Source organism: Xyrauchen texanus, chromosome 41 (genome assembly GCF_025860055.1).
Source record: "Xyrauchen texanus isolate HMW12.3.18 chromosome 41, RBS_HiC_50CHRs, whole genome shotgun sequence".
NCBI lineage: Eukaryota > Metazoa > Chordata > Actinopteri > Cypriniformes > Catostomidae > Xyrauchen > Xyrauchen texanus.
Window position 1 is genome coordinate 13,182,230 of NC_068316.1, and position 14,923 is coordinate 13,197,152.

The 14,923-nt window shown below is 40.8% G+C and overlaps 1 protein-coding gene across 1 annotated transcript; it reads right to left on the reverse strand.

Moving 5' to 3' along the window:
- Positions 1-13,832: 13,832 nt before the first annotated feature.
- LOC127634130 (transcription factor 24-like) lies at positions 13,833-14,619 on the reverse strand. The gene is made up of 2 exons (XM_052113533.1): positions 14,179-14,619; positions 13,833-13,934 (listed from the first exon to the last, which is right to left on the reverse strand). The coding sequence occupies exons 1-2, from the start codon at positions 14,617-14,619 to the stop codon at positions 13,833-13,835; spliced, it is 543 nt and encodes a 180-aa protein (XP_051969493.1).
- Positions 14,620-14,923: the final 304 nt, after the last annotated feature.

Consider the following 14,923-nt stretch of genomic DNA (forward strand, 5'->3'; position numbering starts at 1 on the left):
AAATGAAGAGCGACTAACGGAAGCGACAGCCAATAGGAGAGAAGACGGGAGCGCTCACGTGATCCTTCTCTCTCTCTCAGCTCCTGCAGTAACGGAAAGATGGATGAAAGGCTAATTCTTGCTGTTAGCAATTTTCCAGTGCTCTATGATATGGATATGGTATATCCAGCCACAGCTCTTGCACCAGCCGGTGGTACTCGCCGTGCTGACTCCGAGAATTAATGGTTTTGTGGACCCAGACAGACCAGTGTTTGCGTTTTCGCCGCAGATGATCAGCCGCTATGGCAAAGAGCACGCCTTGTTTCTCATTCATCTTTGATATAAAGCATTTTATGTACTGACTCCATTTATATTTAGTCTTTTCCCTCCAAAATGTTTGCTTTTAGCGCCAAGAAAAGCGATTTGCTGTCAAGAGCATTGGAATGACATCTGTGAATGTCATTTATAAACGTTACTAGACAACCTGTAGTGGGAACGCCCACTAGCGACTTCACCACCAGCCACTGGCGACCTGCAGCGACAAAGTCGCTGGCAGTGTGTACGCAGCTTAAGATGGATGCCAGGGCTCGGGTTAAAGTGAAAGTAGAAAAGACGAAGGATGAGTGCTTGTGGACAAACTATCCTTATGTGGAGCAGTGGTCTGTGAGAAATGCAGCTGGCTCTATGGAAGCTGCCATGCTTCGAGCTGCCGAAGCCGGATTTGCTCCAGCCTTAGTCCCACATGTGAGATCGCACAGCAGTTTTCGCGCTGACATGACAGCGCACGCATACCCCAGCACGGTGCCTTCACATAATGACTCAGGGACATGTCATGTAAACAAACATGGCGGCGCCCATATGCGGATCACATACGTTGGAGATTCAGACCAAACACTCGCTATCAAAACACAGAAGTACTCGAGTAAGACAGACTGAGATGCTTTTAAAGAACAGTTTGAACTGCTAGCTGATGCTGCTGGTTGGACAGAAAGACATAAGGCTTTACAGTTAGCTCTGTGCCTCACTGATAATGCAGCTACCTGCCTGATACTGTTGAGCTCTGGGGAGAGAAATAATTATGCAGCATTAGTTGGGGCTCTTCAGAGACGTTTTGGACAATGTTATCAGCCTGTCCTTTTAAGGACTGAGTTTAATAACAGGCACAGACAACATGGAGAGCCATTAAACGTTTTGGCTAATGACATTGAAAGCCTCTGCAAACGTGCCTACGCTGACATGCTAGCTAGAGACTGATTTATCCAAACCCTGAGCCCAAGAGAACTACGTATTCAAACGCAGCTGGCTCATCCTAATACTTTAAGTGAAGCATTGGAGCTTGCTGTGGATAGAGAAATAGTGGGAAGTAGAATGGAGCAGGATGTCCTTCCACCAATGGTACGAACTGCAATTATGACTGATCCACCCACCAGAGAGCCTATACAACGAGATAACACAGCACACGCAACAACACTGCAGCAGGGCCGCACAATGTCAGAATTTCACACACGTCGTCGGCTTCTAAGCTGCTGGGGGTGTGGCTAGCCAGGCCACCTGAATAGACAATGTCCCAGGTTCAGTGGCATTCAGGGAAACACCCAAGGGCCCATGTAGATAGGAGGACGCAGGCCTGTGATGATACTCCCCAGGGTATGCCCACATTTCAAGAGGTGGGATGGGGGGTGGGGGATTGTGCTACATCGGCCCCCTAGACAGTAATAACAGTGGGGTGGACTTATGTTGGAAATTTCTGCCACATACCAATTTTAGTGGAGGGAGTCGCATGTACAGCCCTGGTCGACACAGGATCAAATACAACTTTGGTGCTGCCTGATCTGGTCCCAGAGGTGACTGCACTAAAACCAACATTAGCTCGACTAAAAACTGTGACTGGTGATTTCGCCCCAATAAAAGGAATGGGGACCTTTCTGTTCAATGTCGGAGGCCTGTCTGTGTCATTCCACACGTGGGTGTCTGAAGTGCAAGACCCCTGTATTCTTGGCTTAGACTTCCTGAAGGCTATAGGTTGTGTAGTAGACTTAAGCAGAGACTTACTTGCTCTTCCTGATGGACGCTCTGTGCAAATGATCCCACCCTCCCCATGCCCAGGTCCCTCGCCCATATCTGTGTACGCTTTGGAGACCTCAAATCATGCCCCTGCTGCTGTGTCCTCAGACCATAGTCTTCCGCTGCATGTCATGACCCATCCAACAACCCTCCATCAGCAGCTCGACCCAAATTGCTATTCAGATACAAAACACGTGCTACCCCAGGTTGGCTCAGCCTAAAAACTCAGTGAGCAGGATTTGGAGCGGGTTTCGGCAGTAAGAGACATCTGGACCAAAAACAGTGATGGGCTGAACCAACAGCAGCAGGATGACTCTTAATAATGATGAAGTAGGCCTCACACATCTGGCTAAAGTGTCACATGCCACAACTTGCTTGGCACCAAGGGCGCATGTGCATCACAATATCTCGCCGCTGTGTAGCTGCTCTAGCACAATGGACAACTCTTGCATTTTACCAGTGAGGTGCCATGCTGGGACAAGTTGTCAGGTGGAAAGTGGTGACCATGGATGCTTCCAACACAGGTTAGGGGCGGTGTGCGATGGACGCCCAACTTTCGGCACCTGTACAGGTGCGAGGAGGGCATGGCACGTCAAGCTAGAGCTAGCCTAGAGCTATCAACTGTATTTAAAGCCTTAGAGGCTTTTCAATCAGAAATAGCTGTCATGTCCTGGTTCGCTCAGACAACATGAAAGTTGTGGCATATATAAACTGTCATGGTGGAATTTATTCACCACCAATGTTGAGACTAACGTGTCGCCTCCTCCTATGGAGCAAGCATTATCTCCTCACCCATTCTGAAATACCCGTTAGGTCTTGCCATGCGTCCACGTAATGGGAAAGAGGGCAATTTGGTTTGCTCACTCTATGTTATGATGTGCATTATGTGTATGCTTTTTCAGAGGAAAAGGGATCTTTTTTTTAGATTGTGTGAGCATCTCATGCATTTGCAACGAGTGCTGTATTTTTTATTGCATTTATTTGAGTGCAAGACACAGAAACAACATTTTCAACTATATTGTGAAAAACCAGTAGTGGGGAAATGGGGAACAGTGTTTTGTGTTTCCAATCGAGCTTATTCCTTACCAGATCCAGAGGGAACCGCAGGCTCTGCTTTCCACTTCAAAGGGTTGTGCTTGTCAGGAGCGCTTTTGCTACGCATGCTGATATGCATGTGCCGGTGAGGCAGCAGGTATGGGGCTTTTAGCGCTGGCTTAAAACAGAGCAAGGGCAGACCATCTGTGATATACTGTACTCTGTTTGGGCATAAAGTGTGACTGTGACTGCTGCTGAGTCGCAACATAATGCTCAGCGAACTTGTTCACAGAGCAGTCAAAGAGGTCGGCTGGAGACACTGGAGCATCCAAAAGAGTGTTTTTTTCCTTATCATTAATTTCTGTGAGGGTCAGCCATATATGTCGATCCAGAACTGCCAGGTTGCCTATGGACACTGAGTAAGCTTTTCACGCCAGTGTGGATGTTTGTAGACATGGTTTGGAAGGATGTATGGGGTGTGATTTCCATGCCCTGTTACTCCCTGGGCAGAGGTGTGGACCTTTGTAGAACCACTCAAAAAAGGTTCTTTATGGCAACAATTGATCCAAAATACTTAAATTTATTAATTTGTTAAATAAAACCAGTTGACAAAAATGAAAAAACATCCAGGAGTAAAAATACTCCACAAATTATGGTCAACATGTTTAATGCCTTTAGAGTATACATGAATAATGCATGCATGAAAGCATAAAGGCACAAGGCACTTACATTTCAACAATATCACAATATCAAAGGGATGTTTGGATGGAATTGCATACTGAGAAGAGAACATTTAACTTTTGAATGTACTGAATTTGATCATTGAAAAATAAGCCATCTTGTAGCAATCAATCACTGCATTTAACATGATTGCAACTGGCTTAACTTTTTATCGTTTCCTTTAAAACAGGAGGGTGGAGGACACTACGGCTGAAGTCTTTAACATTAATACAGATTAACACTGTGTATACCACTGTATTCCACAATAGTGTTCCTCTAGTATAAACTACAAAGTCATCAGCAATGTATGCTCTGGCACAATTTATAAAAGTAGGCAACTATGGAATTAAAAACCCTTTCACCATCAATAGGGACCAGTCAATATCTGCTATGCCTTCATAAAAGGAATTGAATGCCTTCAAAAAAGATGTTTTTTTTCTTTACTTGGATATTGTGGATATTTAACTATATATACACATCATACAAAGTGTACAGCAGGCAAACAATCAGGGAGATTTCAATACTCCCATCATTCTCCAACATGTCCTCTCCATCGATCCTATTTGGAAATGCAGAGACTGGCCAAAGGGTCCTTTCAAAGAATGGTTGCAGTTTGGTACAGAGGATTCTGAGACAACAAACACATATTTATAAGTCTTTTTGACTGGTTTTCCTGTAAAATATCTAAACATTCTTAAAATATGTTGTATTTACTTGTCAAGCAAAATGGCAAAAAATATTAGGTGTTGTTTTAAGAGAAATCTAATGAAATTTATGAACTTTAGACTTAAAACAACAAGAAGAAAAAAAATGTGCCAGTGGGGTAAGAAAAATATTATTGTTTACCATTTTGTGGAGCGCAGGAGGGCGGGGCCGGGTCGGAATATCGCGCCCCCGGTCCCCAATCGGCCTGAGGCGCGCGAGGGATAAAGGCGGCCGGTGACGATTGTTCGAGAGAGAGAGAATTACGGGCATGTCCGTCATGTGTGTTTGTTTATGTGTTTTTGAGTTTTCATTACATTATTATTTATACTGACAAGCCGGTTCTCGCCTCCTCCTTGCCCATCCTTTAAAGAGCAACATGCAGGTTGAATTTATAACTGAATTAATACTTTATATTGTCTGCAGAGGTCTTTTAAAAACACATATGTAGAAATTACTAATGAAATCTCATTTGATGTAGAGATTTTGATGAAAATGTGCTAGGCTCTGGAATACGCCTTTCCCGCTATAGCAACGCGTCATATGACGTAGGGCGAGGCAAATAAAAGAGCTCGCGGTCAGCTGTCTCATTGTTGGGTGTTGATGTAGTTACAGCAGTAGTGAGAGACAGAAAGTTTTAGATCGAGTTTTAGAGAAGCCATAATGGTAAATTATTGAGTTTGTGCTGGTTGCACGAATTCCAGCCTGTCAGGATATCGTGTCCATCATTTTCCTTCTAGGAAAAACAAGGCTTTTCGGTCTTTGGTGCGTTTTGTGCAGGTGAAGAGAGCAGACTTCACTGCCGCGTCTGTTACCACACACTCGGTCGTTTGTGGCGCACATTTCACTCCGGAGAATTATCGACCTGGAGATTTGTTGGAGTCTCGGATGGGATTTCGGAGTAAGGACCACGTGAGGCTGATTACTGATGCTGTTCCCTCGGTGCACTCGATGGAATCAAGTCCACCGTCAAAGTTTACACCGGATTTTGGCGCGGGCGGGACTGGAGGACCAAGTGCTAACGTTAGCAGACATTCTGTGCAACGAAAACGAGCACTTAGCAGAGTAAGTCTTTTAATTATTTTAACTCTTAATTTGTGTAATTTCGTAATTAAATATTTATTTAGTATAATAATACAGAGAGAGGGAGAGAGACTGAGCTTTAGGACAGGTTGTCGTAACGTAATTGTCTGCCTTCTGAAATGAATTTAGTAGTTTGCACAATGCTATAGCAGGAAGCTATCCCAACTCTCCCGTTTCCCCCGCATTTCAATTCAAACCGTTCTCCCGCCGCCCTCCCGTCTGATTTTGTATCCCCGTAGGCTAACGTTATACTCCAGTAAATTGCAAGGTCCAAATGTTAGGGGCTCATAATTATAGGCCTGTGGGCCATCATAGGTATGTTCGTCCAGACCGGAGAACTCGGTTTCTTCATTCGCATCCATTGTAACTTGATCTTGGCCAGACTCCCTCGGCCATCGTCACTTCCGGTTAGTGCTTTATAGACGCGGAAGTTATTTTATCACAATTTATCTCAAAATATCGTTAATGGCTAAATATATATTACTCCAGTTCAGCCAATCAAGTTGTTTTATCATCAACATACACTATGCTATATAGGGGTGTCCAACCTGCATGTTGCTCTTTAACTGTTTTACACATTTGAATTAAGTTTAGTATTCTTACCCCATTTGCAAACAGTCTTTTCTTGTTTTAAGCATAAATCTCACCAAATTCGGTTAGATTTCTCTCAAAACAAGACTTAAAATGCCAGTTTAAGAATGTTTAGATATTTTTATTCTGGAAATGAGATAAACATACTTGCCTTGAAAATCTTTTTTAAGCTATGGAGGGGTATAACAATTAGCAAAAAAGTTATCAAAAATGTAGACTTCCATTGCTATCTGGGTGAGATGGTTCATAGGGCTTGAATTAATGAGTTTTTGGATTATAATGTTTTTTACATGGTTCCCACGGTCTTGGAAATATCAGGGAATTTTTTAATTGTGATTTCCAGCCTTATTATGATCCGTCCTAAAATATTTTATTGGGGTGTTACGTTGCACTGGATTAAAACACATGGTGAAGAGTTTAAAATATATCATGTTATTTAGAATACCTGACCAATTAGAGACTACGACATTCTGCTAATCCCCGCCCATTTTAGGTTTCATGTTTTCAGGCTAATTGTCATTTATCATGACAAAAAATGTCACTATTATTTCAGTGAAGTGTCTCTCTTTGCTAATTTTCACTTAACCAGGGTCTCCAAAGTCATGGAAAACCTGAAAATATCAAGGAATTATTAAATGTGAATTTTAAAACTAAGTTTTGCTAATCCCTGCCCATTTCAGGCTATTTGTCATTTACCCGCTTATTTCAGTGAAGTGTGTCTCTCTTTGCTAATTTTCACGTAACCTATTTTAGCATGTAAAATTAGCTTTTACAGCTAACTTTAGCATGCCAGGAAAGTGCACCTTTAACAATGCCTTGCTCAGCATGGCCAGGTATGAAAAATGGCTGGCAAAGTATCGGGATCCTACTGTGCCCGGAAGAGACAGATTTGGTTCACTTTGTTTTGTCATTGCCACATCATAAGAACTCATGGGAACATGATCATATGTTGTGGGCCACTATAATGACTGTATGTCACACTGTGATTCTGTTAAAATTTTCAAGTTTGCAGATGACACAACATTAATCAGCCTTATGACAGAATAATGATTCAGACTACAGGAGGGAGGTGTCTGCACTGATTGAATGGTGTTGTACCATAATATCAAGTTGAATATCTTATTTGTATTTGATTTCAGGCGGCGACAAAATGCTGTTCGGCCATTAACCATCAATGGCCAGGATGTTGAAAATGAGCAAAGCTTTAAGTTCCTGTGAATTACTGTCTCTGCATCTCTGAAATGGGATAACCTAACATGCATTATCAAAAAAGCTCATCAAAGACTTTTCTTTTTAAGACAGCTAAAAATGTTTTGTGTATCAAAAGATGGTATACCCAATTTCTAAAGAGCGGTGATAGAAAGCGTATTAACTTTCTCTATCACAGTGTGGTTTGGCAACTCCACAGCTCAGCAGTGACACATAAATATGAGAAATGGCAGGAATATCATGACCAATAATATTTCTGATCTGCCTCAAAGATTATTGGTCATGATCTTCCTGCCATTTCTGATATTTATGCGTCACGTATGCAAAGTAAAGGAATGAAAATCTTGAAAGATCCAACACATCCTGCTAAGTGGCTGTTTACTCCTCTACCTTCAGGTAGATGCCTCAGGACAATTAAAGCTAAGTCCACACACTTCCTAAATGATACTTCGGATTGTTCATGTTCTTAATTCCTCCAGGACTCACACATCTGTACCTTATACCATACAATGATGGGCTGTTTTCTTAGGTTGTACCCAGTGGTGCGTGATGTTGATTTGCTTTTGCACTTATGATGATATGCTCTGTTTTTTTGTTTTTTCTTTTGTTTATGGTATGTTATTATTGTTGTGAGCTCACCGGGAAAAATTCCAGACAATTATGTTGTTTGGCAATAAAGTATTGATTGATTGATTGATTGATTGATTGATATTATGTTGAGGAACAACATCCTTCTCTCGTCACCACAAGAACATTTTCTCGTTCCCTTGACAAAATATTGCTCCCACGACTTTTATGTTGATGTAAATGGCTAAAACAAATCTATATAAAGTGGGGTAAACTTAGGCTCGATATTCTTTGGATATTTGTTTTCTTTTACCCGCGCTCTCTGAAGGTGACTGTCTTACAAAAATATAGTTTGCACACTTGGCCTAGAGGGTATACTACAAGTGCCATAAAACATTGTATGCAGAACAGTCAACCCTTGGTATGGCTGTAGAATTATGACTGAAAATGCACCGATGCACTTTCATTGCCTAGTTTACTCAAGGGACCATCTGAAAATTCCACCCACTATGCTGTTGACGTACAAGTTAACATGTAAAAAAAACAGTAACAGTGCAGTATATTCGCATTCCAAAGGTTGTAGTAATTTACTACACTGAGCTTATTACAGTAAGGCCAATTATAGAGTATTCTATTTTTCTTGGGTTACGGTTAACAAATCACTCAAATTTACCAAGATGTCATGTTCATATAACAGAGTATGTCGCAGGTTCCTAGTTGATAGGCTTAATATGGGTGATATTTTGCCAGTATGCGCAACTACGGATGCAGATTTCAAATATTATAAACAAAATTCCAACCCAGTCTCATGAAAATTTGTACATATTTTACAAGTTGGCTATTTTATATGATTTAGTACGAGTTAATTCGTATGAATTTGAAAGATTTCATCACGTGCAAATGCCTGGATGTCTAATGAGTAAGTAGGCCTAAGCGTGAGTTTCACAAATGAGACATTAAGGACGTGCTTATTAATATTATGCTCTTACCCAAACCCCTTATCTAAACATAACTGATCAGTAGAGTGTGTAAACATGATAGGAAGCTGTTGTGTGTGATAGAAGCAAGTAATTGTTGCGTATTAGATGGGAATGATCATTGGTTGGCGTGCAGTCATACGATATCATACTAATCAACCAAATTTAGAAAAGTCGTAAGAAACCTTACGATTTCACCATGAGATTGTGTAGCAAAATTCACCTTAATGACAGTAGCACATTCTAAAGGCTTCCGGGTGAACTGGTCTCATAGAGAAGCATGCCCAGGGAGGTTAGTGTTGAATTAGGGTTAGACTGTTCTCTCTTTGTTTGTAAGAAAACCACTAAACATAGAATTGTTGTTCTATATAACAAGCATTAACAAACACTATATAAAAACATAAAACTCAAAGGAAATCTTGCACAGATAGGCCTACAGCCTTTAAAATGTGCATATGTAATTTAGATACATTTTGGTGTTTACTTTTTTTATATAGAATATTTGATTACTGCATCTGTTTAATTGCACATGGTGGAAAATCTCATCTGCTGTAAATTAGTCTATCGTTGGGAACTTACTGCAAGATGTAGTTATTTTTAATTAAATAATTCTTATTTTATTTATTTTTTTACTTATGAAACATTGGTTTGTTTGTTTTTTTACACATTTTCGAATATGTGATTTCAGTGCCATTTTTTTAGAATTAAAGGCTAAACGTTTGGATATGGAAATTAGCTTTAAGTTCATGGAAATTCATTGGTTGAAAGAGTGGGAACCCTGTTTTAGGAGACTTCAGGGGGGTCCTCCCTCATCAGAAATGGAGGGTACCTTTCAGTTGTAGAGGAGTGTTCGTTGACATTACATGTTCAGTGTTGCTCCAGCTGAAAACAACAATAAGCATAGTTGAGCATTTCTTAAATATATTCATCTAATCATATGCTAACTTTCAGTGTTAAACTGTTGTATTTCTAATACAGGTCTATTATAAAATGACATTACCTGTTGCCATAGTAAATCAAAATAAATATCAATTTCAGGTCTTTCACCACAGACAAAATATGATCAGTTCTTTGATTTTGTGGGAACTGACACTCACTTATGCTTAGTCATTTTAATAGTGTTGAGCCAACCAGGTTTTGCATAAATCACAATATTGGCTATTATTTTTCTTAGCACTCAGTTGGGTCATATCGACTGTAGTGTGAGACACAGACAGGTTGTCAGTTTAAGTTAGTAGATCAGGCGTTTTAAAAGTCATATTTGATTCTGCAAGACAATAGTAAAGCAAATAGGAAGAATACTCACCAGTCTCTACTTAACTATAGCAGGCTATCTGCTCTTAATGTTCAAATCAAATCAAATCAAATCACTTTGTCACACTACCATGTACACAAGTGCAACAGTAGGTGAAATTCTTGTGTGCAGTTCCGAGCAACATAGCAGTCATGACAGTGACGAGACATATACCAATTACAATAAACAACATACTTACACAAAACAATTTACATATCAAATGTACACATACTTACACAAAACAATTTACAAATCAGATGTACACATACTTACACAACACAATAATTATATACAATGCAGAATATAGAACAGAATATACAATACAATAAGTGGGAGTATATGAAATATATATGTGTGTATATATATATATATAGCAGTTGTATTGAGGAGAATATGTTGACAGTCCAGTGTGAGATTATAACTGAATAAAGTGCAGTGCTAATTATTGATCCTGATAGATCAAGAGTTCAACAGTCTGATTGCTTGGTCAGTGATGAGGAGGTGTTGCTGCCCATTCTAACCACCTGACGTCTGCCTGACAGGAAATCCAGGATCCAGCTGCACAGCGAGCCGTTTAAGCCCAGAGCCCGGAGTTTCATATCAAGCTTGGAGGGCACTATGGTGTTGAATGCTGAGCTGTAGTCTACAAACAGCATTCTCACATATGTGTTCCTTTTTTCCAGGTGGGAGAGAGCAGTGTGTATTGTAGATGCAATGGCATCATCAGTGGAGCGGTTGTTGCGGTAGGCAAACTGCAATGGGTCCAAAGAGGGGGGCAGAACAGAGCAGATATGATCTCTGATTAATCTCTCGAAGCATTTGCTGATGATGGGGGTCAGAGCAACAGGACGCCAGTCATTTAAGCATGTGATTATAGCTTGCTTCGGTACAGGCACAATGGTTGATGTTTTGAAGCATGTGGGGACTACAGACAGGGAGAGGGACAGATTGAAAATATCCGTAAAAACACCAGCCAGTTGATTCGCGCACGCTCTGATGACGCGGCCCGGAATGCCGTCTGGACCCGCGGCTTTACGGATGTTCACCCGTCGGAATGATCGGGTTACATCCACAACAGAGACGGAGAGTGAATCAACCTCTGTAGCGTCAGTCGCGAGTGCACTCTCCGCGAGGGCGGTGTTACTGTCCTCAAAACGAGCATAAAATGTATTAAGTTCGTCCGGGAGAGATGCAGCGGTGTTCATGGCGGAGACTTTATTCCGCTTGTAGTCCGTGATTGTGTTAATTCCCTGCCACATACTTCTGGAGTCAGTGGTGTTGAACTGACTTTCAAGTTTGTGCCTGTACTGGCGTTTAGCTGCACTGATAGTGTTACGGAGGGCATAACTGACTTGTTTACGATCCTCCGTGTTAGGAGAATTAAAAGCGGAGGTCCGCGCAATGAGTGCCGCGCGAACATCGCCGTTAACCCATGGTTTCTGGTTGGGGTATATCCGTATAGTTTTGGTCGGAACAACGTCCTCTACGCACTTCCTGATGAAACACGTTACGCTGTCAGCGTAAACCTCGATGTCGTCATCAGAGGCGGACCGGAACATCTCCCAGTCCGCGTGATCAAAACAGTCTTGTAGCGCAGAGTCTGATTGGTCCGACCAGCACTGGATCGTTCTGAGGGTGGGTGCTTCCTGTTTCAGTTTCTGCCTGTAAGCGGGCAGAAGCAGAACGGAAGAATGGTCCGATTTGCCAAATGGGGGGCGGGGAGGGATTTGTAGTCTTCCCGGAAGGGAGAGTAACAATGATCCAAAACCCGGTCCCCTCGTGTGTTGAACTTTATGTGTTGGTGGTATTTTGGGGCGATTGCTTTGAAGTTGGCTTTGTTAAAGTCCCCGGCAACAATGAACGCAGCCTCAGGGTGCGCGGTTTCCTGCTCACTTATACACCCATACAGTTCCCTGAGTGCCCGGTCTGTGTCGGCTTGCGGGGGATGTACACAGCTGTGATGATAACCGCTGTGAATTCCCTCGGCAGCCAGAATGGTCGACACAGAAGCATGAGATATTCCAGATCAGGAGAGCAAAAAGACTTGATGAAATGTACGTTCCTCTGATCACACCATGATTTGTTGATCATAAAACATACACCACCACCTCTGCTTTTACCAGAGAGGTCTTTCGCTCTGTCCGCTCGGTGCACGGAAAAGCCCGTGATTTCGATGGCCGAGTCTGGAATCTCCGTAGACAGCCAGGTTTCTGTAAGGCACATAACGCAGCATAATGTTGGTCTTCAGAAGTTGTAATCACATCCTTTCACCAAAAATCAAGTGTGCTCCCCATCAGGATGTGGCTAAATGGAAGATTATTGTTGCTTATGTCCTCAGAATAGTAGAGATACACTTCATGTGAGCTGTAAATGTGTCCGATAGATGTGATTGTAAGGTGGATTGCAGACAATGGGCAATACCATCCTCCATTATCTTAACTTGACTTTTCCTTAGATTTGTTAAGCAACTTATACAAATTTATACTTGCATTATGAAACTTACATTACGAAAACAAACAGTCCAATCCAGTGAAACCATGTATTTCTGCTTAAAATAAAATAAAGTATTGTATAATTCTCTTAAAGGTAATTATTATCGCACAATGTAATAATTTATTAGCCATGCGTGCATGTTAGCACACACACACAGACAGACAAATGCTCCTATCTTTATTATTTTCATGATTTCTGCAAGCTATACAATTTTAAATAAAAGCAATATTTTTTAAGAACAAAAAACATGGAAAAGTATTATGTTGGCGCTAATGTGTTGAAAATAGCAATTAATTAATTTTCAGAGTATATGCTTGCCCTTTTAGGGTTAAAATTATTAAGATATAAAAAATGTTACTGGACCAAGGCCTTGTTTATTGGATTTTAAATATTTTGCACTCAGTCATTGTAATTCATGAATTTCTTGAACAGACCCAGCATCTCCTCATTATATTTTGAAGGGGTTAGTTTAGTAAAAACATCCTGTGAGTATAATGAACTTGATTTCAATGTAATTCCAGTTTAAGAATCCTTTTATTTTATATACCATTCCACATGTACACTTGCAACCATTCACATAAAAGAAGGAAGAAGAGAGAAAAAGGGACCGTGATGCTATTGTTACAATTTTGACAGACCACTTCACATGACGAATGTTAAGTTATTCACACATGCATAGTGCAAATGTTGTTACTGGAAGTGCATATAGCCAACAGCTCAATCATGACAGCTCATTAACCCAACACACAGAATTTCTGAGTACAAGACCAACAAGTAGAACTGCAGGTTACGGAGTCTGAACAGATGTACAGCTTTAGAAAATACACAGTTTGTTTAATATTTTAATCTTATTAACATGTTTGAAATAATTAGGATATATTAATATGCACATCCAACTGTCTGTATATGGCACCATACACTGCTATCCTCATTTCAATATGAAAAACATAAAACAGATTTTTTTGTACAATTAAAACAACCTTGTTAAAAGTAGTCAGTAAACCATATGCAAGAAAATACTTATGGGGTTCTCCAAACAAAACATATATCTATATATAATTTGTAACCTTCACGTTTGTCATCATTATCTCAAAAAGTCTTACGTGTAAATGAATGATCTATGTTTGAGATGACGACGAAGATGCCGCTTGATTTTCATTTGAGTTTCCCAGGAACTGGCTAGTGGCACCGATATATAACCTTGAACGCATTGGCCACTTCTGAAAGACAAAATAAAAACGACAAATAGAGATAATTATTCACTTCCTTAACTGTTTCATAGCAAGAATTCGTCGTGCGTAAAAGTGGGTATTTTCAACCTTGAGCTTGAACCCCACAGTTCAAAACAAGAATTTGAAACGCATTCCAAATATTTGGTTGTTTCTATATATTCATTTCTATTTCATGTTGTGTGTCCACATTAGCCAACACAATGTACCATGTAAAAAGGCAATTAAGACTTACTTTCACAGGATGTAAGTAACCATCTCCTTTGAGTGAGTTTAAAGCTTCAGTGTGTTTTGTGTTATCCCCCTCTTCCATCTCCTCTTCTTGCAAGGTTCTCGTTAAATGCGCTATATATGTGGTTGCCAGTATCAAAACGTCTAGTTTGGATAGTTTGGTATCCGGTGGCACAGACGGTAACGTTCTCTGTAGCTCGAGGAACGCGTGTCTGAGGGTCTGCACGCGACTTCTCTCGCGCGCCGCGTTGGCTGCTGCTGGTCGCCCTCTGCCACTAAGGCCACCGGACGGGACCACCCTTGAGCGAGACAGGCCCTCTGCGCGCCGGCTGTCCGCTGAAAGCCTGTCAGGACTGGGGCTTGAGTTGGGGCTGGATGCGGGACTGTCATCCATAACTGTCACAGAACCATTGCCATCCATTCGGATTGTCTGTCTTCCAACCATTGACAAAAAACTTCTTAACCTGGATAATGACATGTCAAGTAACGCACGTGTTAAGTTGACAAACATATTTAAACTAGGCATGTTCACTTGTATATAAATATTCAGGTAGGCTAACCAAAAACATGTTTATAAGCATCTTTTAATTTTTCTTATTAGCTTTCTAATTTATTTAAAAAATATATAAATAAAATAAGATTAAGATTTTAATAAAATTATTTCAGCCCGTAAAAATTTTATGTCCGTTCTTGGCTACCACAGACATTTCAATGCTTAACGGTTATTGTTGGTTATTGAGAATCTATTC